At 26.5% G+C, this 22,765-nt stretch overlaps 1 protein-coding gene across 1 annotated transcript; it reads left to right on the top strand.

The window, feature by feature from the left end:
* The first annotated feature begins 2,912 nt into the window (after nucleotides 1–2,912).
* On the top strand, nucleotides 2,913–17,238 carry LOC132950312 (protein bicaudal C homolog 1). The gene is made up of 15 exons (XM_061021713.1): nucleotides 2,913–3,182; nucleotides 5,351–5,394; nucleotides 5,501–5,570; nucleotides 10,562–10,641; nucleotides 10,714–10,926; nucleotides 11,268–11,513; nucleotides 12,031–12,249; nucleotides 12,321–12,489; nucleotides 12,686–13,048; nucleotides 13,335–13,403; nucleotides 13,517–13,606; nucleotides 13,668–13,777; nucleotides 13,845–14,028; nucleotides 14,100–14,219; nucleotides 16,430–17,238. The coding sequence occupies exons 1-15, from the start codon at nucleotides 2,942–2,944 to the stop codon at nucleotides 16,534–16,536; spliced, it is 2,325 nt and encodes a 774-aa protein (XP_060877696.1). The 5' UTR covers nucleotides 2,913–2,941; the 3' UTR covers nucleotides 16,537–17,238.
* Nucleotides 17,239–22,765: the final 5,527 nt, after the last annotated feature.

Here is a 22,765-nt window from a genome sequence, read left to right as displayed (position 1 = left end):
TAAAAGATTAGGTACTATAATTATATGTTGAAATCAAAGCACTATTTCTGGTAGAAATTTGTATACAGGATAAAAAAAAACACCATTGTAAAACCACTAGTTTCCTCGCGCCGCTCAGAATCTAATATATAATATATATATTGTATTTTACATTTAATTCATAGATATTTTTTGATAGAACAGTAATTAATAAATAATCAATAATAATAAAATACTATAAAAGTATAAAAGGTAAAACAATAAGAGATAAAATATTAAAATTAAATAATTTATTTTTATATTTATTATTTTATATTAATGTTATAATTTATATTATAGGTAGGAGGTATATTAATATATTATACATATAACATATACCTATCGGCTATCTGTGATTTATTATTCGAGTATTCATTCAACTAAAAAATGACTAAAACGACTGTAATGAGTAATAACTATTAATATATTATATTATCGTCAAGAGGTGTCTAATTTGAAAAAAAAAAAACCATTATTAAAGTAATAGGTACGCGTTTATAATAATCCGGTGGGGGTATTTCAACATTTGCCCCTTCTTGGCACCGCATGCAGCATGCTACCATTCACAAACGGGATAAGATTTTTCGTTACACGTACCTAATACAAGCGTTTTATATTAATTTTGTATTTCTATTCGATATGCGTGAGCTATGAAATTATGTAAACCTTACAAATTACAAACTAAAACTTATATCATTGAGTATAGATAATAATTGAGTTTAAAACTTTAAAATAATATTATTTTGAGTTCGGACTACCTGTACGGCTGTACGAGATATATTTTATCGGTGTACAAACATATTTCTGCCCCTTGGCTATTTTATATAGTTACACACATAATATACGAACATGGAGTAAATAGTTATTATATAAATTATAATTACTATATTGTTTAAAAAATATTAAAATTTATATAATAGATTCCTACAAAGCCACAAAGGTCTATCGGTATGGTCATTCAGTGCACGGCACAACGTTATAGCGACTTCATAATATGTCTGCGTACCTTGTAGTACCTATATATTATTATATTATGAACATAAATATATACCTACATGGCTAATAGCTACATGGATACAATGCTATACAATGGCATATGACGATATATTATAACTATCTGTAATCTGTCCAATTTAAGATTGATAGGCGATGTTGATACTGATTTCTGTACATAGACTACGTCGCTATAGAGTATAGACTATAATAATTATAGTAGGTACCTACATGGCGATATCGTAATATAAATTATAATTATAATTTACTTACCAATAGACTAACTTACTCGATAGTTGTTGGATTTATAATAATGATTATCTATTATTGACAATTTGCTGTAATACGAAATTAATATATTATTTTATATGTGTTTAGTAGTTACCTACTACCTATATTTTGTCCTAAACAGAGTGTAACAGAAAGAAATGACAAATTTTTTTTCGAAAAATTCAAAATAGTTAATTACTAAATCTGGTTTTTAGAAAATTGTTGACTGTACAAACATTTATATTTAAGTCATGTAGTAGGTAGTTATTATTTTCATTTTTTAAAATCTCATTATTTTTTTAAGTAAAGTTTATACAGTCGTAAAAAAACATTTAATTATACCTAAACTTTTTTAAATATTTTATGAAAACTTAAATGGGTACTTGTTAAAATTTAAATATTTTTTTTAAAAATTATTACTCTTAAATGAATGAGTATATATTACTTCAAAGAACTTTGATACTTTAAAAATCATAAATATTAAACCACTTGGCTTAAATAAATGTTATATGTATACCACAGCATGAATACCTATATAACACGCGTTTAAAAAATCATAGTAATTTAATTGTTTTTAAAGTTAAAGGGCCTGCACCTGACCTGTTTTTTAAAGTATTCAAAAAATAAAAATGATTTACAAACAACAACTGTTTGATAAAAATAAATTTATAATTTATTTATTTTATTAGTATAATATTTCTAATTAAATAAACATCAATCCATATAAAAAAAATTATATAATGCTAAATACAATCCTACAAAAAATTGTCTCTTTAATAAGATTCAAAGTCAAAACATTATTAGTTTTTTAATTTGTATGTACAATGCCAAGTAAAATTGTTGAAATAATTAAAAATGTTCTGTATGTTAAGAGGATGTAAGCGCACTATTTGTTTTATCTCCCTGGCCCACGCGCAACATAGACAAAACGCATTAACACAGAATTAATTTTTCTATGTTTTTAAGTAATCTTAAAGTAAAATCCCAAATTACAAAAACGATAGAGAATAAAATTTTTGAGGGAATGACATATCGATTTTATATTTTATTGTTATTTGACTTTGTATTCGACTTTCAAAATAAACAAAAAATATTGTAAATTTAAATTATGTTTAAATTGTTTTGAGACAATATTTAGACAAATCGATATGTCATTCCCTCAAAATTATTATTCTCTATCTTTTTTGTAATAGGTGATTTTACTCTAAGATTACTTAAAAACATAGAAAAATGATTCTGCGTAAATGCGGTTTGTCTATATGTTGCGCGTGAGAGAGAAGGAACAAATAGTGCGCTGACATCCTCTTAAGGAACCTATACTGTTAATTTGTATTAGTATGGAAATTGTTCAAAGCCAAAAAATCGTCTAAATAGGAGTGTATAGATTAGGACTCATAATTAAATCAAATGTTCGAAATTGCGATATGAAATTTAATGTTGGAGACCCCTACACATTGTATTATATATCCTCTACATTAATTGATTAAGTTTATGATGGATTTTATTTTAGTAACTTTACCTTACGGTTTAAATTCAATTATCTGTGAAGTCGTTATCTTAAGATAACCTAATGCGATTTCTATATTATATCATATATTTTGGACGTCCCAGTTATTCTACTCAAATAGACAGTTAAACGTCGTTATTCAAGCAGTGTACAATGACCAACAGCACAGCGAACATCATGGCCACGATGTCTTCGATCGTGATGACTTCGGCTGCCAGCTCAGATACAATGTCCGAAATATCGGATTCTGGAACAGGGACATCGGGCAGGAGTTATAGCGACAGCCGAGAAGAAATGCATCAATTAGCGACTTCTTTAGGATTAGAATCAGCCGATGATTTGGCCAAGGAACGATTCAAAGTCGACAGAAAAAAACTCGAGGCTATGTTGCACTGTAAGTATTTTTTAATAAAATATAAATATTTATATTACATAACTCCATTGTGCACATAAATTAAAATTTGAATTATGTATTAGTACGTTACACATAAGCATAACACGCATACATACCTCTATGTGGATCAAGTATTTAAGTTATATAATAGTTGTATTCTGTGGAAAAACCCACTTTACAAATTTTAAGCTATGTTATAAACACAAAATAATTTAATTTAATTTGTATATGCATGTACATAATTTAATGATTAATAAATAAAGATGCACAGTGCATACCTATACTAACAAGCTATTTCCTAGTTTTAAATTTAAATAGTTATTTAAAATGTTAAGAATGTTAAGAGGACGCTACCCATGCGTTTTTTGTGTCTGCGTCTTACAAAATATGTACAACGTAACAAATTTTCGTTAACTATAGGTAGTTTTCATTGTGTACTGTTAGTTTTTTATATTAGAGTGAATTGTCATATTATCAAACTAAAAGGTAAGGACATTGTTTGGGTTTTCTCTTGGGATTTTTACATTTTAATTTTTAATTAAGTTGTGAGCATGTATAATATTTCAATTTAAAAATTATTACAACTAGGTAGCAAAAAAATTTAAATATCGTAAACATAACTCAAAAAAAGCAAATGTTTCTTATGTCAAAAATCGAACTCTAAATGCTTATAAAAATAAATTGTACCTATGTATTTTTAATATTTTTCAACCAATAAATCAGGAGCCTTGTATTAAATGTTGACGATTTTTGGCTCAACAAATAAAATTTAATTGATATTTATTATAGAAAAAAAAAATTAAAAATTGAAATTTGAAATTAACCTCAAACCGCTCAAAATTAGTCAATACATTTTGAAAATTTTATCAAGTATAGAAATTGATAAAATAAACATAATATGATATAAATCTCAAGTGTCTACGGTTATTTGTTTTTGAATTAAAACAAAATAAGAAAATCGCTACATGAGAAATCAAATGAATACTCAATGTTGTAAAAATTTGAACTTCAAACGCTCATAAAAATTTAATTTGACTTTCTTATAGACATTTTTTTTGTTGATAAAAGTAACTTTATAAGGAATCTTGTATTACATTTTAAAATCATAGAAGCTTTTTTATCTAACAAATAATATGTTATTGACATTCATAGAAAAAAAAATAAAAAGATAGAAATTGAAAATTTCCGTAAACAGTTAAAAACAAATCAATATTTTTTGAAAATGTCATTGTGTATAGAACAACCCGGGAAAATTTCATTTATCTACGGTTATACCAAAAACAAAAATCGATTTTGTCGAATACCGATTTTGCGTAAAAATTCCCGTTTTTCCTTAATTTGTCGTTACTTTTTCCCTGCGCTTTCAAAATTAATTAGGAATTTTTACTTTTGACCACCCTAAAGTATACTAACTAGATCCACATTCCTAAAAGAAAAGATACTGTTGTATCGTGTTATTCTATAGATATAATTATATAAGTCTAAAATATTTCAGGTATCGACATGTTATTGAGGTCTTATAATGAGTGACACCGAGCGTCTTATGCAAATTTTAAATCAATTTCTAACCAATAGGTAGTTTGTAGTTATACCATATTATAGAAGACTCACACTATCTAAGATTCCATAAATACGCAAAATCGTAACATTATAATATACAATATTGTAAACACATTATAAAAACAATAAATTAAATAAATAAAAAAATTATTTTATAGGACGGTCAGAATTATTTATTTATTTGTAATAATTTATAAATGCTTTAAAAATGATTTTTTGTGAATGAAAAATAGACAAATTGTATTAGGTACCTATATAGTTTTAAAATAAACCTACCTATATCGATGCGACATTTAGACGTCATAGTTAATATTCATTAACTATTAACATAATTATTATTTAGATATTATAAATATAATAAATTACTATATACTAGTGTACCAATTTTAAGTTATTTTTTTACTTATTAAATATTTAAAATTATTTTATTTAAACGTTATAATTTTATCTACAAATTTTAATAATTAACAGATTATAGTTATAGTATCTGTTAAATGATTTTTTATTTTAATATATTACAAACTTAAATAATGTATACCTTGGACATAATTTAGAAATTTAAAAACATCTAATAAATATCTAATTTGTATAAACCATGTATTTTTTAGGTGATGGTGAGGACGGATTAACAGCAGTCAACTTTTTTCAAAAAGTAATTTTTTTTAACAAATTTTTATTTTTATGAACATATTGATTACCTATTTATACATTGTGATAATGTAAAGTTGACATAACATAAAAGTTTACATATTTTTAAGGTAATGACTGATACAAGAACACTCATTTTGTGGCCAACTAGACTGAAAATTGGAGCAAAATCAAAAAAAGGTTGGTATCTAATCTATATCTAATATCTATAATAGATAATAAATAATAATATACTATAGTTTATTTTGCGGGGTATAAGATCTAGTCCTCTCATCTAAACTTTAAATAGATACTAAAATAATTGTTATAAATAAAAATTCTCAGAAAAATATTCTGCTTCAGAATATTACCAAGGATATTATTGTTATTACTTATTAGTAATTTATTTTTCCATTAGTATACCTAAGTAATACAGTCAAGAAACTAATTTTTGCCAAAAACATCCCATATATTATATTATATAATTTATATAATAGTTATTATAATATTAAATTTATATAATAGTTATTATAATATTAAATTTATTATTATTTATTACCTTATAGTTAACACTAATTAGCTTCTAAATCAATACCGAAGTATACAGCAAACGTCGTGAATAGGCTTCTAGTATAGGTAAATAGCTTACAAATTACAATTAGACATAATTCATTAAATATTTTGAATTAATCATAATATTATACGTAGTGGCAAAATGCTTCAAGTGACTACTAAGTATTAATATTTTTGGTATTACAACAAAATAACTAAAACGGTTTGTTGATGACAATTGATAAATCGATATTTTAAATATCCAATTTTGTGCAATTTTAAACTTCACATAGGTATTTATAAAAAAATGTATCAATGTATTTTTTATATTTTTAAATTTCAATATGAACCAAACTTATGATGGATATTGTATTACATGTATAACTAATTATAAGCTCAACAAATTGTAAATTTTATCCATTTTTAACAATATAATAATTTTAAAATGTTCGTGAATTTGACGGAATTTTGTCAAAATTGCATATATAAAAAAGGTGGGCAAGTGGGTGTCGTTCTGCTGTCCAGTAGGTTACAATAGTGGGTCACTGTAATGGATGGTGTTAAATTTGAATTTGATGATATAATATAAAAATGATTCTAAACGAAGACGGCCAGTCAGCCTATGCTATTACTAAGTATATAAGTATATTATTGATGATATTATTGTGAATAGAGTAATTTACCTATTTACTTGGAACCTTGTTTTATAGTGTATAGAAAATTAAAATATAAACATTCAGTGAAATTGTTATGTATTTACAGTTATGTTTTTTTGAATTACAGCAAAATAAGTAAATCGCTATATAAGAATCCATTCTTGTAAAAATTTAAACTTTAAATGTTCATAAAAATTTAATTTGACTTTCAGGTAGATACGACATTTTTGTTTGCTCAAAGCAAGTCAAAATATTTTGAAATTTTATGGTACCTATATAGAAAATGCTAATATAAACATTCAGTGAAAATTGTATGTATCTACGTACAATCATATGTTTTAGAATTACACCAAAAACCAAAACCGATTTTGTCGAATTCCCGTTTATCCATAATTTTTGTTGTTGTTGTAACCGATGATTTTGAAAACTGCTGGTAATTTTAAATGTTGACCTCCCAAATGCATCAACTAGTTTCACTTTACCATCGAACAAGATACTGAAGTTGAAAATCAAAGCATTATTTCAACTTCTCATCGTCTACGCACACACACAAAAAAACACACATTGTAAAGTCAATACATTCATCACTCCGCTTAAAATCTGAAATCGTGCCAATGCATTTTTAATACTTTTAAATTACTACAAGAACAATTTATGTGGGATCTTGTATTACATTTTCCAGCTTATTCACCAAGCCTTAATCTATACTAATAAAAAACGAACATTTCTAATGTCTATAAGGCTATAAATAGCTTAAATTTAGTCTAAATATGATGAAAGACGAAAGTTCATTTATTGAATAGTTAGTATTTAAATAATAGTTCAAGTAACAGTGAAAATGTTCAAGTTTCTACGAAAGATACTATTAAAAATATTCTAATTAGAATTTATTATAATAAAATATCAATACCATTTGGAGGTAAACCGTTATTCTATGTCTCTATGTTTAAATTCAATTTATATGGAATATTGTATTCTGTTTTAGCCTAACTATGAGAATATTAAACATTTTATGAATTTTAAACTATAAAATAATTTGTAATTTTTTCCGATTTTGGCTAATAGCGTCAAAATTCTTACTTCAAACTTTCATAAAAAATTATTGTAGATTTAATCTAATTTTTAAATCTAGTTTTAAAAATTAACGAGGAAGCTTGTATTAAATTTTAAAACTTTCTGACAAAGCACACATTTTTTTATCGACAAAGTTTGATAAGAACTAAAAAAATATCGTTATTTTTCGTTTAAATAAGTATCCAATTTTGTCAAATTTATACTTCAGTTTGTAAAAAATGCGGTGTAATTTGTGATATTTTGATATTTGTAGACAACTATATAGGTGGTGATGCTTTATAATATTTGGGGGGCAAACAGATCCACGAGGGCTCCTCATTTGTCTCAACGTACAATATTTTACTTTTTTATTGAATTTTTTGTTAACATATTTTTTTGAACTACTACCTTAAATCATTGTGTAATTCATATTAGAGTTAATTACGAATTGTAATTTTGAACCGTACGCACATACTCAAGTCTCAGAAGTTCAAATGAAAATGTTTCCATATTAATAGATTTTAGAACTAAACAATACATTATACTATGTTCAAAGTCCAGTTCAGTTTATAATTTGAATCGTTTCAAATTCAATAAAATGTCCTTTCACCATATTAGAATGTGTTCTTTATCAATATTTAAAGTTACATAAATATGGGCTCAAACAATTATTTTTATATGCGTTTAATGTTTGTATTTTTAGTCCAATTATAGACAACAGATCTATATATAAAAATAACCCAATTTCCCAAATTGAGAATTTCGAAAAATTACTTCTCTTGAATTGAATTGCTCCGCTCAGAATCTAAAATAAAATCGATTTTCTCAAAAACTGGTTTAGCGCAAAATATATTTTTGTTTTTCTGACTTTGTTTTCCTCGATTATTTTAAGCACACATCATTGTGAAAACCAATACATTTATGGGTCCAGCTCTACTCAGAATTAAAAATACTTAAACAACGTTAATATATATTTTTTTTGAGGTAATGAGTGTTTATAAATAACCTCCATTTACATTATATGAATTATCAATTCTATTCTGCGATTTAATAATTTCATATAAGCTTAACAACTTAAACAACAATAGTTTGGTGAAATCGTATAATATGTAGCTTGTTCCCTAATTATTCTTATATTTAAATACGTTCGAATTTCGAGATGGAGAGAGAGAGAGAAAGATTATACTTTTATACGATGACACGAAGTATAACTAACCGTTTTAAAAGAAAATTGTGGGTGTAAAATTTGATTATTCCTACTTAAAACAGTTAAAACGTATAAATAAACTTAATATTATCTAATTTTTAGTGTATTTATAAAAATCTAGAAAAAAATGATTTACTATTTAGTAAGTGTACCTTATTATGTATTTAAAACTATACCTAGTCCATACCTACATTATTGTGCCACATGGCTATTATCTAAGCTCGAGCTCGGGACTTTTTCTAAAATTTGAAGAAAAATTTTACTACTTTCGATTAAGTGTTTCAGTTTTTGTCGTTTTTGATAATTCTGATAAAGAAATAAAGGGGAGAATGAATTAATATTGGTATTAATATAATTATAAATATTGGAATGATGATTGATAATGTTTTTTCCGATAGCTACAACCCGACAGCCGTATCAATTCAATTTACTATAAATATCACACTCACAAGATTATATCCCTACTTTTCAAAAGTTAGTTAGATCGACCGACGACTAAAATACTAAATATGTCGTTAAAAAATGTAGGTAGTTATCTTTATTCTTTACATAAACAAGTAGACACTAGTGTACACTGTGTACAAGACACACTCATGTCGAATACTTGCGTTACTTTAGGTTTCTCGTCTTAAATGATTTATACGTTAATTCTATTTACATCAAATTTTATTTTATTATTTGTTATTGATGATATTTATTATTACTTATACAATGATAAATACATCTCGTTTATTTCAATTGCTGACTGATCTAAGACGGAATAAAGAGGCTTTTAAGTTTTTAAATTATCGACCGCAACAGACTTTCTTTTGGTCAACTAAGGATGATACTTTATGGATAGAAATTTTAAATACTGAGTATAAGGCTCATAAAACTCAAGGTATGTTGTACAATTTATGTAGATACTAGGCAGATAATAATTTTGACACTTGCATTTCATAGCTCCTACAGGAGCAACTATTTTAATAGTTTAATAATTATCTATTAAAAATTGATTTATAACGGATGGGAAATATTATGTATGTAAATTTACTTAATATTTATATACAATATGTTCCGGGGGAAGTGACTGGCCGACGTCATATGAAAGTATACCAAAAATGATGAAAAAATAGCCTTTAAAGAGTGGGTCTAACTTTTTTATTTTTTTAAGTTATGTTCAATTAACTTTTATTTTATCAAAACCAAACCTATCACGCATTTGTTATATATCTTGAAAACTTTTCAACATTTTGATGTAACTTTTTTTTATTTAAAAGATAATTAATTAATTATCTTTTAAACTAACATACGCAATTAAACCAGAAATGTGCAAATTATTTTTAATAAATTGAAAAAACATTTTTTATCAAAAATTTGTATTTTTAAAAATTATTACTAGGTACAAATAATTTAGTATTTACTATGGATTCATTTTTAAATGTTTACTTTTTTCAATTTATTAAAAATAATTTGCACATTTCTGGTTTATTTGTGTAATATGTTGATAGAACAATTAAATAGCTTAAATATAAAAAACAAATTATACATATATATATAATAGTAATATTACATGTAATGGCAATATGCTCTATTTCTGATTCACCGAGTGAGAAAAAAAAGTCATAAATGTTCTTTTTATTAACTACAATAATCACCTTATATTATTATATACATTTAATATTTAAAAACTTGTATGTATTACTAAATGTATAATATTCTGAACTTTTAAATGTATTCTATAGACCCACATGTTCGAATCGCAGGACTCCCAGAAGATGTTAAGGCGGCTAAAATGCAAGTGATGAGTGTATTGGATGATCGAGTGAGAATATTTTCTTTTACCCTGAACAATATATTTAATTACTCAAAAATAATCATATTATATTATATCTAGAGCAATCGCGTGACAATGAAGCTGGATCTTAGTTACACTGATCACTCACATATTATCGGTCGTGGAGGTCTGACCATTAAACAAGTGATGGAAAACACTGGTTGTCATATACACTTTCCAGATTCAAACAGAACAAGTTTGTTAGAAAAAAGTAATCAAGTTTCTATTGCTGGCAATTGTGGTGCTGTAGAACGGGCTAGAGCTCGTGTTCGAGTAAGTACTAAGTTATACATTATAATTTCCATTATATTATAAACTTTTGATTTTTGAATAACAATTATTATTTAAATATATAACTATGAAACTATGAAAGAATCATGAATTGAATCTTGGACATTTTCTCTAGTAAACAATGTAGGTAATACTGGTAACAAGGAAAACAGAAATATATTTGTGAACTGTGTTTGTTAGGGCAACTTGATAAGTATTTTGAATTGAAGTATCAATTTAAAAATGTAGGAAAATGACGGGAATTAAGAAAATTTTGCTATAGGAAAGGAGCAAGGGTGTTATCTGTTTAACAAAAATATTAAATGAATCATTTTTGATTTTAGGAATTGACTCCGTTGATATTTTGTTTTGACTGGCCAAACATTGGGACCGTTCAAAATTATCAAGATCCATCTAGTCAATTCCCATACATTGGCTCTATTCAAGACAATTTTAATGTCCATGTTATGTTTCGTACTAGACCAAAGCTTCATTCGACTATGGTTATGGTTAAGGGCCACGAATGGGATGTCGTGAGAGTGAAAGAAGCTACTATGCAACTTATAACTCATATGTGTGGAAACCTTGCAGTAAGATATTAAATGTTATGTTAATTGAGAACAAATTATTACTTATTAGAATATAATTATGTTTAATTCTATTTGAATGATAAATTAATACGTATAAATATTATTAATGCTAGAATAAAAAATGTCTCACTTTAGCTGATAAAATTTATAAAGTGGTATAATATTAGATGATTTTTTAATGCCGTTTAATAAGTTTAAAAATAGGGTAATTTTTATTATTTGTTTTATTGTTACATTTTTTGATTATATACAAAAAATTTTAATGGCTTAACAAATATTTATTTTATAAATTACTCCTTCATATTAAAGCCATAGATAGTTGAATACTTAATTAAAATGTAGTTAAAGTAGTTCAAGTTTTATATTTAAAAAAATTGAAAAGTGGCACTAAAGTATGTTTAAATTAAATAATTTCAGTATACTTTTAAATATTAATTAACTATTATGTTTACTAATTTGTCAATGAAAAATATATGAATAAAATTTATATAAAATAATAATATTGTTACAATTTTAGAATCAAGTTTTAATACTTATGGTTATGGAAATATCTCCTCAACATCATAAAATAGTAATGGGGCCAGGCAATGAAACACTTAGAGCTATCACTCGTCGAACTGGAGCTCAAATATTGTTTCCGGATGCTAAGGACCCAAATATTCCTTCCATTAAAAAAAGCAGTGTAACCATCACTGGGCATATACATAATGTCTACGCAGCCCGTCAAATGCTTATTGTAATATTTTATTCATATTTTGCTAAATTAAAATATTAAAATATTTATAATATGGAACTTTTTATTTTTAGGGATCATTACCATTGCTTCTTATGTTTGACATTCCGCAAGACGAAATGGTATTAACCCACGAACAAATTGACAGTGTGATGCAACGTTTAGACATATATATATCGCTTCGACATAAAGCTAGTCAAAATATATACACTGTTTCAATAAAAGGGTTTGAAAGATCTGTAGGTAAGTTTAAAGTAGAAAAATATTTATTTATTTTTAATGTGTTTATTAATTATTTATGAAATAATTCATAACTAATTGGAAGTTATTTAAAATAATGATAATTTATTTTGTAACCAAGTGAAGTAGTTTTAATAATTTGTTTACTCATCATTTTAAATATTGTACAACGCATAATATACTTTTTAATTTTTTATAGGTAACATTTATGAGGGTAGAAAGTGTTTACTGGGTGGTACTGGAGAAATAATAACACCAAGTATACCAAATACATATAATGTGTCAAATGAAAATCCATCATTTATAGTTTCCAATGGAGAATTTTTCAGTGGAAATCGATATTCAAATAAATCTTTTAACAATTTAGGCGGGTTTAATAATTTCACGAACTTCCCTGGATCAATTTCTCCATCATGTCAAAATAGTGTAATTAATTTACCTTTGGTAAGCAACCATGGAAATATTTCTCAAATTAACGTTTTGGGCCCAAGAATACAACAGTTGGCTAACGATATAAAAATGGACAATTTATCAACTAATAATAATCACATTGGAAAATCAAGTAAATCATCATATTATACTACTATATAAAACCAGAGGCTCTCAAACTTTTTTTTTTGCAAACCTCTGTGTATTTTGGAACATTCATAATAATACAACTAATAACCAAAGATAAAACTATTATATTCAAAATTTCAATATATTTGTTTCAATATTATCTGGAATATATTACTTTCTTACTTAATCTATATTTCGCAAATCAATATGTAGTCTTCTGCATCCGACAGTTTGAGAACCGCTATTATAGATATTTTAAATAATGCAATTTAATTTTACCATTTTTTTAGCATTTAATTATATTCAAGACTCAAATACTTCTCCAAATCAAAGTTTGTTGTCATCATGTAATGAATTAGGTACCTTATGTTATTTTTTAATTTAACAAAAACTATTTAAATATTAACAAATCTTAACTCTTAACTAATAATGTACAGAACTTTTCAAGTAAATAAATGATTTTCTTTATTAGATTTAGAAATCTTTGAGAACCGTGCGCCTGGTTTTCGAAGACAGCCGATAACTTATGATTACCATAATTTAAGGGTTGCTGCAACACAAGGTACATTTAAAGTCAAATTTAAAAAAATTGTTATGTAATTTGCATTGTATATATTTAATAGTGTCTCAAAGTAAACCAAATCGATCAGAAATAAGAGTTCCAACATCTGTATGGTCTGGTTATGGTTTTAGTCAATCAAGTCCATCAGCTATTTTAAAAGGACAACGAGATGTAAATTTATTTTTAACTATCTAAACTCTTTTATTATTTAATAATATTATTATTTTTATATTTATAGAATGAGCTAAATATATGGAGTAACTCTACACCTGAAATAAATAATGATATATCTGAACTGGCATCGATGGAAATGAGTAATCATCTTGACTCCACGCCTACATCGACTGTGTCTAAAATCACATCTTCTTCATTTGCTGATTTACCATCTCATTTGGCAATTCTTGGCTTAGATAAATATATAAGTAAGTTAGTTATTCAATTCAATATAGTATCATACTATAATAATATGGTATAATGTTTTTATGTACTCTAGATTTATTTAAATCCCATGAAATTGATTGGACTACTTTCAAGACATTGACAGAAAGTGACCTACGTGAAATTGGTGTTACAGCCTTAGGAGCTCGAAGAAAAATATTGTTATCTATAGCAGGTGAGATACTATATTTTTCTTATAATATATTAAAACCTTCAATTGCAAAAACATTATTTGCTTTACAACAGTTACAAAAATCTAGGGGGGGTAAAAAAATTAACCTCCCGTTCGGCCGTTCCTGCAGTCATAATCGCAATTTTAAGATAATAACGTGTTCACGAATCACGGATAATAATAGTCACATAATATTATTCAACAAGAGAAACCTAAAATAAATATAAACTTTTATAAAGTAATTTGAGGAAACAAATATTTTAATACTATAATAATATGTTAACAGTCTTATTAAGAATACTTTTTAAATGTGGATTATTTGGAGAAGCAAAATGATACTTTTTGCCTTCACAAACATTTCTGGGGGGGCAGGTGCCCCCTCTTGCCCCCCCCGGAAATTACGCCACTGCTTTACAATATTTTTAATTTCTAAATTTATCATAAAAATATGACTTATAGAATGTTTACATAATATAAATTGTAAAATATTTATATTGTAATCTTACCAAATAATTGTTGGACAATATTTGAATATTTTCAGAAATCCCAGACAATAGTACAAAATAAATCTTTTCATAAGATGTTGCATAATATTATACGTTTCAGGATAATTTGTTGAAGTTCGTAATGTATAATTATAATATTATAATACCCAATATTTTTATACTTCATACTTTAATAATTCAACTTATTTAACTTTTTTCAAATTTAACTTTTACCCAGAAAATATTTAATATAATATAATTTTTTATTTTATTATAGTATTTATAGAAATTATTTTTGGAACTAAAATTTAAAGAAGTATATTAAAATGTAACGATTAATTAAAGCTAAAGTTGTTATGGGATAACCCAGTAACTTAGGAATACAAGTGTATAGATAATATACCGTCTTACAAATATTGTGAACCTATTAAATAATTTCAACTGTGGGCAATGGAAATTGAACTATTTTTGATTCTGAGTGGAGCGATGAATGTATTCATTTTACAATGATGTGTGTGTTTTTTTTATTTTTTTTTTTTGTGACTGTCATCACATTTTAGGACATCAAAAATGCTTGGATTTTCTTCGACAGTATCTTTTTTGGTAGGAATGTGAATCTAGCTAGTACTTTGGGGGATCAAAAATAAAAATTTCCCAGTAGTTTTCAAAAGCGCCGTGAAAAACAAAAGAAAAATTAAAGAAAAACGGGAATTTTTACGCTAAATTTGTTTTCGAAAAAATCGATTTTGGTGTAACTCTAAAACAAATGAACATAATACATGACATTTTCACTGATTGTTTATATTTGTATTTTCTATGAACCATAACACTTTATAAATATTTTGAGCTTTTTACGGACATTTTCAGCTTCTATTTTTTTAGTTTTTTTTTTCTATAAATATCTATAAAATTTTATTTGTTGGTCAAAAAAGCTTGAAATATTAATAGAAGGCCCCTAGTATATTTTTTTATAAGCATTTAAAGTTCAAATATTGACAAAATATGTAAAAATTACAAAAATTTGCAAATTATTTTAAGTTAGAAATTCATAAAAAATTTTCTTTTTAAATCTAAGATTTTAAAATGTAATACAAGATTCCTCATAAATTTGTCAAAATTGTCAACAAGAAAGTTAAATTAAATTTTATGAGCGTTTGAAATTTATCTTTTTACAACATTTGATATTCACTTGATATCTCATGTAACAATTTTCTTATTTTATTATAATTAAAAAATAAATGACTGTAGATACTTTAAAATTTCACTGAATGTTTATATTAGCATTTTCTATACACGATAAAATTAAGGTAAAAAGGATTGAAAATTTAAAACAAGATTCCACGTAAATAGGTTATATATAAATTACTTTATTCACCTTAACATCATAAAATATATTATATTATACTTATAGTAATATCATAGGCTGACTGATCGTTTTCGCTCAGAATCGTTTTTATTATACAATGATATTATATCATTGAATTCAAATTTAACACCATCCTTTACAGTGACCCATTTGTAATCTACTGTACAGCAGAGCAACATCCACTTACCCACCTTTTTTTTAAATGACAATAACATCCCGGGTTGGTTATTTAATATTTTTATAGATTGTGTTAGGTAACACAAAAAACACATTGTACATAATATATTATTGTATAACTATTAATAATTTAATTTGTAACGTATATTATTAAAGGGTTTTATTTATTTTATTTATGCGTGTAGAATTGAATAAAAGGTGTCCAGTTGGTGGATTATTTGGTATTAGCCCAGCTCCAGGTGCAGAAAGAAAAAGTCCTGCATCAAATAATAGCCCATCAGACACATGGTAAATTAACAAAATTATTAACTGTATGTTACAAAACTTCATATAATTTTTTTGCTGTCAAAAATTATTAATTATAATTTAAATTATTTAAAAAAATAGAAGTTTAAAACTCTTAAACAATTTTTTTTCAAAATATATAGGTGCTAAACATATTATAATTATATAACTATCTTCAGATTTATTTAAAACATAACAGAATTTATAGTATTTTAGTAACAATTACCCTTTATTTTGCCTTCAACCGATGTTAGTATATTATTATGTTGTAACCAAACATTTCACATGGCTTTTATATTACTACCTATATATTTGTTTACGTTTCAATAGCCTACCATTTTTTTTTAAAAATTATTCTAAAGTGTATTTATTTATCTTGAACTATACTTTATGTTATTTTATTTCCTAAAAACCAAATAAATGATGAATGTTTTTATGCGATTATCAGTGTAATGGTTATGTACAATGTTTGTTTGTTACTTTTAGATAGACAAACCACATTTATTATAACAACTTTAGGAGAAATTTTGATTTATATTTTCAAAACCATTTATTGTATCCATTGTATTGTATTTCATGCTGTTAAAATTGAGTTCTATATTATATTATTATTATTTTTTGTTGTTATATAAAATAAGTATTATTATTAAATATTATTATTATTTTTTTTTTTATAATCTAAAAGTGGTGTATTATTTGTAGGCCTTTGTTTGGTATATAAATAAAATATGTTTTTGTATATTATTATAAATACCTATATAATAAACAAATTGCCTGTAATGTTTAGTTGATTTTGAAATGTACCTAGAATATATTACAATACCCTATTCATTAGAATTATAGCTATACTAATTTATCTTTCAGTTATTGCAGTCTGTTATGTCAATAGTGAGCATGAGAAAATGAATTTTTAAATTATAACATTTTAAATATTAAATCAATTTTTTAATATATATTATCAAAACTCAAAAATATTTTAGGTGTACAAATGGGATTTTACCCTTGATAGATGTCTTTGTTATACATTTGTGTGGCTACATACGACCAAGGCCACATACTTGAGCGGGGAGGTTTAAGTTAAAGTGTTCATCCTTCCAAAATTATCTCGGATTACATTGTTCATAACATAAATTTAATGTTATAGTTTTTTTTTTTATAATATTTCATAATAACTAGATTATTTTAAACATTTTGTTGTCCTAAATTTTACTGTTTTGACAATAATCATATTGGCATATTGGCTCGCTGCTTATACAACTCTTGTCACTCTATCACAAACCCTGTTTTTCTATTATTTAGGCGCTCCTTATCTGAAGGCATATTTCCAACTATTTGGAAAGTTTGTTCAGTGACACCAGTTCTCAAGGCAGGTGACCCATCTGATATTACAAATTATAAGCCAATATCGATTATTCCACATTTAGCCAAACTCGTTGAGTCCTTTGAGTCCTTTGAGTCTATTCTAATATTAAAAGAAGTCTAAATCACATAATTATAGATGAGCAGCATGGTTTCAGACCTGTCTACAGTCACCAGCAGTGTTGCTTTCACTACCTACTTGCTTGATAACATCGAGAAGGGTGGTCAAGTTGATGTTGTCTTTACTGACTTCAAAAAAGTATTTGACACGGTTGACCATGACCTTCTTATTAATGAATTGGACACTCTGGGTATCGGTGATCCTCTTCTCTCATGGTTGCGTTCTTACCTCTCCAACAGATATCAATTTGCAAAGGTCAATAATTGTAAGTCGTCCTTAGTTAACATACCTTCTGGTGTCCCACAAGGAGGCCATCTAAGTCCTTTACTCTTTATCTTATTCATTAATTCAATTAGTAAGTCGATCACCAAGGCTAAATTCCTGCTCTTTGCTGATGATATCAAAATTTATTTGAATTGTAATTATATCTCTTGTTTCTTGACACTGCAACATCAACTGGATGAATTCGCTCTGTGGGCTCAACGTCTTAATCTGAGTTTGAACTTAGCCAAATGTCATATTATGACATTTTCTAGATGTTACAACCCAGCACTTTACTCTAACTATATCAATGGCTCCCTTCACAAGCATGTTTTTACTATTAAACACCTAGGTATACATTTCAGCCCATCTCTCGATTTCAGCCACCATATTAAAGTTACCACCTGTAAAGAACTGAAAGTCTTGGGTTTTATAAAGCGAAATACTAAAATGTTTAGCTCTGTCCGTTGTCTGCGTACACTTTACCTATATCTTGTGCGCCCTATTCTAGAATATGGTAGATATGATAGTTTGGCACCCCTATCTAGCAAAAGACCAGCTAAGACTTGAAAGAGTCCAAAGTAGGTTTTTATCTTATATCTCTTTCTTACTCAAAATCGAGTATCCCCAGCATGACTACTCGTCCGTGCTTTTAAAATTAAACCTTCCTACGCTTTTTTCTCGGCGTTCTGATGCTGATCTCCGATTAATTCAAGGCCTACTAGATGGATCAATAGATGCCCCAGATCTTCTTTCCTCCATTAATTTCCGTGTCCCATCCTACCTCTCAAGGCACCACACACCCTTTCATATTCCCACTCATTCCACCTCCTACGGTAATAACTAATAACCATCCACTGCACCGTATGCTTCGTTATGCCAATAATGCTATCTAATCTATTTTATATTTATTTGCCCCTTTTAACTGTCTGTATACAGTTTACTACTATTTTAATAATGCATTTTGTAAACTATTCTAATTTTAAGCTATTTATTGTAATATTGTTACTGTTCTGTTATTGTTCATATAATTTTTGTAATTGCCGTTTGGCGTAAATAAAATAAAATAATTACAATCACGAAAGTTCAAAGTTGTATATCAATGTCTATCATAATATTATGACGCCGGTCGGTCACTTCTTTATTCACGGGTACATTGTATACACGCCGACGGATACCGCCATACCAGAATACCGTATATAATATTATATAATATTAGTACATTACATAGTATTTACTATTTTATATTATATTAGTATATAGTAAATAGTATATACATTATGCCGCATATAACTGCGTGTGCCCCCGTATAGACGAAGTAAAAACGCGCCAGTAAACAACTCGTCACCATCCGCGACCATCGATAAAGATTTATAAAATGTGCGTCTATGTCTGTATTATTGGCTTATTTTATACCATATTGTCATCCATGATTAACAGTTTTATACATTTTCTATTGTGTTTTTTGTTGTAACTTGTGAGTTAAGTTAAGTAGGTACCTATATATTAATTTGTTTTGTTAATAATTACGCAATAAAAATAGATAGCAAATACTGAATCATACTTACATAGGTATAAAAATTGTATGGTACCATTGGTACCTATATACATAATATAATAATTAATATATAAGGCCCGAAAGCTTATGCATTTTTATATTTTTACTGAATGGACCAAACAATATCAGCTACAAATTTGATTTACAACTATACAAATTCAAATACAAAGTTTTATTTTGCATATTTCAAGGTTTATTTATATTTATATATTTATATTGTTATTACTTACTATTAATACGGTAGCAGGTAAGTTGAATTAATATTATAAAATTACAAAAAAATAATTAATATCGTTATTCATGGTTATTTAATATGTAATTTCGTCTAAATATGAACTCAAAATAACTGTATAAATGGCGTGTAAGTGGATGTCGCTCTACTGTAGGTTACAAGTGGGTCACTGTAATGGATGGTGTTAAAATATAATATCATTGTATAAGAAAAACGATTCTGAGCGATTAGCGAAAACAGTCAGTCAGCCTATGATATTACTAAGTATATTTGATGATATTATTGTGAATAAAGTAATTTATATATTTACCTATTTACGCGGAACCTTGTTTTAAATTTTAATCCTTAGCTACAAAAGTTGAACATTTTATAAATTTTTAACTGCAAAATATTAAATTTGAAATTTGAAAAATTTTGTCAAAATTTGAACTTTAAATGCTTATAAAAAAAAATGTGTCTATGTATTTTTAATATTTTTTAACTGCTATTGTAACAATAAATCAGGAGCCTTGCATTAAATTTTCGCGATTTTCTAATTAACAAATAAAACTTTATTGATATTTATAGAAAAAAAACTAAAACAATTTAAAACTGACAATGTCCGTAAACAGCTCAAAAAGAGTCAAAATATTTTCAAATTTTATCGTGTATAAAAAATGCTAATATAAACATTCAGTGAAATGTTCAAGTATCTACAGTCTTAAGTTTTTTAATTACAACAAAATAAGAAAATCGTTTCACGAGAAATCGAGTGTATATCAAATGTTGTAATAATAATAAAAATTTAATTTGACTTGCTCGCAGACATTTTTTTTTTGATAAAGGTAGACAAACTTATGGATAATCTTGTATTACATTTTCAAATCTTAGATTGAAAAAGAAAAATTATTATGAATTCTCAACTCAAAATAATTTTCTAATTTTCGTATAATTTTTTCGTATTTTGTCAATATTTGAACTTTAAATGCTTATAAATAAAAATTGTGACTAAAGATTTTTAATATTTTTCAAATGTCATTGTAACAATATAGTAGGGGCCTTGTATTAAATTTTCAAACTTTTTTACCCAACAAATAAAATTGTATTGATATTTATAGAAAAAAAACTAAAAAAAAATGGAAACTGAAAATGTCCGTAAACAGCTCAAAATAAGTCAAAATATTTGGAAAATGTTATGGAGTATAGAAAATGTTAATATAAACATTCAGTCAAAATGTCATGTACATATGGTCATTTGTTTTAGAGTTGCACCAAAAACCAAAATCGATTTTCTCGACAACAGATTTTGCGTAAAAATTCCCGTTTTTCCTTAATTTTTCTTTTGTTTTTCACGTCGCTATTGAAAACAACTGGGAAATTTATAATGGTTACTTTTGACCCCCCAAAGTACCAACTAGATTCACTTTCTTATCAGAAAAGTTACTGTTGAAGAAAATCCAAGCACTTTTAATGTCCTAAACGGTGATGACAGACGCAAAAAAAAAAATAAAAAAAAAAACACATCATTGTAAAATCAATACATTCATCGCTTCGCTCAGAATCTAAAAAACTGTGCTTATATATCTTTTTAGATGAACTTTTACACTTTTACACATTAAATACGTATTAGCACAGATAAATAGCTGTAAACCGTAAATAGTAAATTTTTAAATATTTTAAATACAATTTAAGATTTTTTGAGCGACTATCATAGATCATTAAAATAATTTTTAAATTTTCTTAACATTTCAGGCCCCCCTTCCCTGGCTACGCCACCGTTAAATACTTATAAAATAAAAACGTGCCTATGTATTTTTAATATTTTTCAACTGCTATTGCCTATTGTAACAATATTTTAGATATTTTAGAAGCTTTGTATTACATTTTCAAGTATTTTGACCCAACGAATAAAATTATTAGAAAAAATGAACTAAAAAATAGAAAATTGTAAATTATGTCAAACAAGTTAAAATATTTTTAAAATTGTATGGTGTATAATGAAAATATAAACATTTAGTGAAATGTTCATGTATCTACTGTTATTCGTTTTTAAATTACAACCATTTTTGTAGACACCAGTCTATAGTAGATTATACAAAAAAACAAACGTTAAATACTATACATAAATAAAAATGTATTCAATGATATCATGGACTCTTCTCCGTCCAACCCACAAATTTATACAAACGCTTCCCAAACAAACTCAGGTGTTGCCATCGCTATCTGCTATCATATAGCGACCAATCCTTATCGTACAAACTACCAGACCATAACAGCATACAGCAGAAATGCGGAATACTTTGCACTCCTCGAGAGTCGAGGGAATTCACTTAGCCATCCAACTGCCTGATTGGACCATTAACATTTGTACAGATTCGCTCAGCGCTCTTAAAAATCTGAAGTATAACTTGTACTCAAGCACCCTAACAATTAAAATAAGCAACATCATTGAAAAAGCCAACAAGAACATAGGTACAGTTTATATGGACACCAGGCCATTGTAGAATATATGGCTGTGAGAAAGCTGACAAAGTAGCTCGTGAAACAGTTAATAATCCTATGGCCGAAATACGCACCTATTCCTCAGTCCTCACTCATTGACATCCATAGAAATATTAGCACCTATTGTACACGGCGGAGTTACACCTAATATTAAACACAGAGAAATAAAAAATTTTACCATATACTGGCCAAAGCCCATACATCAAATATATATGGCACAGAGC

The sequence above is a fragment of the Metopolophium dirhodum genome, chromosome 8 (genome assembly GCF_019925205.1).
Source record: "Metopolophium dirhodum isolate CAU chromosome 8, ASM1992520v1, whole genome shotgun sequence".
NCBI classification, from domain to species: domain Eukaryota; kingdom Metazoa; phylum Arthropoda; class Insecta; order Hemiptera; family Aphididae; genus Metopolophium; species Metopolophium dirhodum.
This window is presented reverse-complemented; position numbering and strand designations above follow the sequence as displayed.